The sequence below is a fragment of the Sinocyclocheilus grahami genome, unplaced genomic scaffold (assembly GCF_001515645.1).
Source record: "Sinocyclocheilus grahami isolate Dianchi unplaced genomic scaffold, SAMN03320097.WGS_v1.1 scaffold803.1, whole genome shotgun sequence".
NCBI lineage: Eukaryota > Metazoa > Chordata > Actinopteri > Cypriniformes > Cyprinidae > Sinocyclocheilus > Sinocyclocheilus grahami.
In genome coordinates this window covers 667,380-671,146 of record NW_015505982.1, presented here as the reverse complement: position 1 = coordinate 671,146, position 3,767 = coordinate 667,380, and the positions used below count along the sequence as shown (strand labels likewise).

Here is a 3,767-nt window from a genome sequence, read left to right as displayed (position 1 = left end):
GGCAGAATGTGGAATAGTGTGTTTTTGTCAATCAAATAAAAAAAGAAAATTGTGTGTTTTAATCCGATTAATCGAAAAAATAACCGATTACCAAAATAATCGTTAGTTGCAGCCCTATTATGAAGTGCCTTGTAAATAAGGAGCAAGATCTTGAATTCAACTCGATACTTTACTGGAAGCCAGCGCAACTGCTGAAGAACTGGAGAAATAAAGCCAAGGTAACACTCATTTTACATGCAGCACATGAATATGGCTCAAGTCAAAACTGGCCACCACATACGCCACGATGTTTCGGTATCTATATGTGACCCTGGAGCACGAAACATGAGCAGCACGGGTATATCTGTAGAAATAGCCAAAAATACATTGTTTGGGTCCAAATGATCAATTTTTCTTTTATACCAAAAATCATTAGAATATTAAGCGAAGATCATATGTCCCATGAAGATATTTTGTAAATGTCCTACTGTGAACATACCAAAGCTAAGAACTTCATCTGGTGATTTTCTCAATATGGACACTTTTTTTGCACTCAGGTTCCAGATTTTCAAACTGCTGCATCCTAGCAAGCCACACATCAATGGAAAGCTTGTTTATTCAGCTTTCAGATGCACAAATAGGCTAACCGAGACTTGTCATTTGCACTTATATATTGTTGCTCTTTTGTTAGTTTTGACTGCTTTTATTGTCCTCATTTGTAAGTCGCTTTGGATAAAAGCGTCTGCTAAATGTAAATGTAATAAAACTGGAGGAAATTAAAGAATGTTTTGGGTATTTAAAAGATAATCGATCTCCAGGTAACGACGGACTTCTAGATTAATTTGATAAAGTCTTCAGGGCTAAATTTTGCAGTATATAAAGAATCTATCGATAAAGGAGAGTTGCCAGACTCATTAAAACAAGGGGTTATTACTCTAATTCCAAAACCACAAAAATATACTCTTCACTTAAGACGACTGGAGGCCTATTAGTCTTTTAAATAATGATGCCAAGGTTTTTGCACATATATTTGCTAAAAGATTGAAACAAGGTTTAGATAACATTATTGATGAAGAACAGACTGGATTTATTCAAGGATGACATATTATAATCCACCATGTCTAAAAATCAGTCTAATATTGTTACTAATGAGTACATATCAGATAATAGTCTTATATTATTAGTTGTTTTCCCTAAGGCTTTCGACACTATAGAACATGATTTTTTTTGTTTAAAATTATTGCATTTTTCGGATTTGGCAAGTATTTTTTAAAAGCTGTTAAAATATTATACAAAGGATGCACTAGTTTTGTAAATGTGGCCCAAGGTGTCAGGGTTCTGTCACTTCGGTCTGGTTTATTCATGGTTTTGTGACAGAGCCCTGACACTCCCATCATATCATGCTTTTATGTGAGCGCGTGGCTTCGAGTGTGCTCGAGTGCGCTCTCTTGTCTGTATGCCTTGTTTCATGTTGGAGCGTGGTGTTCGGATCCCGGCACTCATGTCTTGTTCAGATTCAGTTTGGGTTTGGTGTCGGGGTTCGGACACTCGCGCTACATGTACTGTTTTGTTGTGGGAGAGTGCGGTCTCAAGTTCGCTTGGGCCATACGCTCTTCTGTTCTCATGTCTTGTGTTGTTGCACGCAGCTCGTGTTTTTGGCTGTGTGCTTTCATGTTACGTCTTGTGCTGTGTAGCTCACAGTTTGTGTTGTTCATTGGCTGCATGCTTTGTCATGTCATGTCTTGTGTGAACATGCGGCTTCTCATTAGCTGCATGTTCATGTCTTGTTTTGTTCAAGCACATGGCTTGGTCTGAAAGTACATCAAACAACACTTTTGTGTTCTTCTGTGCCACCTCTACAAATTATTTTTGTTAATACTGATTTCATTTGATTTTTAACTTGTTTCTTATTCTACTCTTATTCTGTTGTTAAGCTTATAAAATATAATTTAAGAATTTGACAAAAGATGACATACTTTTAATAAAGTTAGAGGAGTCAAATATTACCTCGTAATGGGAAGGCTACTTTTTGATAACATTTTGGATTATTGATTAGAAGGTGCTCCTAAAATTTTGAACGTGCTCCTAAATTTTTTAAGTTAGGAGCACAAGTGCTCCTAAAAAGAAAAGTAAGCGTCGAGCCCTGTTATGTTTGCAGTCCTGTGCCAGTTCGTCGTCGTATTTACCCTTGTGGTTTCCTGCCTTGTCCTGTCTTGCCTTGCCAATCTTGTTGCCTGCCTGTTTTCCCCCTTCGGGGTAGTTTTGGTTTGCTTGTTTTGTTTTGTTTTGTTTTATTTTAGCATTAAATAAAGCCCATTCTCCTGCACCATTGAGTCCTCGCTCCATCCTTCACCCCATCCCTGACAGAACCAACTGGCCACGATGAGGACTCAGCGGAGGAAGGGCTTGCGCCATCCGCCTGTCTCCACTCTCTCCAGCCCCCTCTACGAATGCATTCTCCGTTTCAAGGGCTTGAGCTCCCTCCTGCAACAGGGGACTGACCTGAGGAAGTTTGTTGAACCTTGAGTTCAGCAGTGCAGCAGAGGGCTTGGGGTTCAATGATGTGGCTCTCAAGGACTTGTTTAATAATGCCCTCGATGAGCCCTCAATTGGGGAAGAATGAGGGGGCTGGACCACCTGACGTTCGGGGATTTGTGGAGTTCCTGGCACGTCCCCCAGCTAAAGAGGCTGCAGCGCCCCCCTGTGACAGCTGATGATGCTGCAACGCCTCCAGAAGTGGCGTCCAAAGAGGCTGCAGCACCCCCGGTGGTGACTGAAGAGACTGCAGCGCCCCAGTGGTGGCCGAAGAGGTTGCAGTTTCCCCGGAGGTGGCCGATGAAGCTACAGTGCCACACTCTCGGAAACGGAGGATGAGGAAGAAGGCTTCTTCCGTCCTTCAAGCCATCCCAGAGCCGCCCAAGCTTCTTGCCCTGCTGGCTCTACCCTTGATGGGGGGCTCCGTCCATGTGTCTTGCCCTGTCAGCGCCTCCCAAGCTCCTCGCCCTGCCGGCACCACCTAAGTCCCTTGGCCTGCCAGAACCACTCAAGCTCCTTGCCCTGCCAGCTCCATCCTTGATGTCGGCTCTGTCTTTGATGCAGGCACCGCCCTTGCTGCCTGCCCAGTCGGCTCCACCCTGGTTTTCAGCCAGGACTCCAAGACCGCCGGAGCCTCTCTGGTCCGTTCCTCCGGTCCCACCCTGGCCCTCAGCCAGGATTCCTGAACTGCTGGAGCCTCGCTGGTCCGTTCCTCCTGTCCCACCCTGGCCTTCCGCCAGGGTTCCTGTTTGGCTGAAGCCTCGCTGGTTCATCCCTCCGGCTCTGGAGAACGTTGTTGTCCATCCAACAGACAACAGCGAGCGACGTCAAAGGTGCAGAACAATCAGACACGCACCTGCCACTCATGGTCAGGAGACAGTGGTGGCTCTCGGGCTGCTGGTTGCCTCCAGGAGTGGTTGTGGTTCCATGGTGGATGTTGTCAGGTAATGTGCTGTGGTGATGTAAGCTGTAGCAAGGTGTGGGTGCTCAAGCTTGTGCAGCAGGTGCCAAGGCAGTATCACCAGTCATCCTGAAGTGAGTTGGTCTGAGTCAGATGGTTGTTTGTAGGTGTTGTTAGCCAGTAGGCTATCCATGGTACCTGTGGTTTGGAACAGCTGGGTTGGACTCTCACTGGTGAGAGTGCAGGTGGTTCCGGGGGTCGCAGGAAATTTGTATGTTGTAGTGTGAAGAGATTTTTAGACTGACCTAGTGATGGTGACAGGAGGGCAGCAGGTGGTTGTTAGCCCTCTGTG

At 45.3% G+C, this 3,767-nt stretch overlaps 1 protein-coding gene across 1 annotated transcript in view; it reads right to left on the bottom strand.

The window, feature by feature from the left end:
- LOC107562036 (luc7-like protein 3) overlaps positions 1-3,287 on the bottom strand; it is a 12,363-nt gene extending 9,076 nt beyond the window's left edge. The window contains exons 1-2 of the mRNA XM_016246600.1: positions 2,923-3,287; positions 2,622-2,820 (exon numbers count right to left, since the gene is read on the bottom strand). Of these exons, the coding sequence (XP_016102086.1) occupies positions 2,622-2,820; positions 2,923-3,287 (564 nt within the window). The remainder of the gene's footprint in view (positions 1-2,621; positions 2,821-2,922) is intronic.
- Positions 3,288-3,767: the final 480 nt, after the last annotated feature.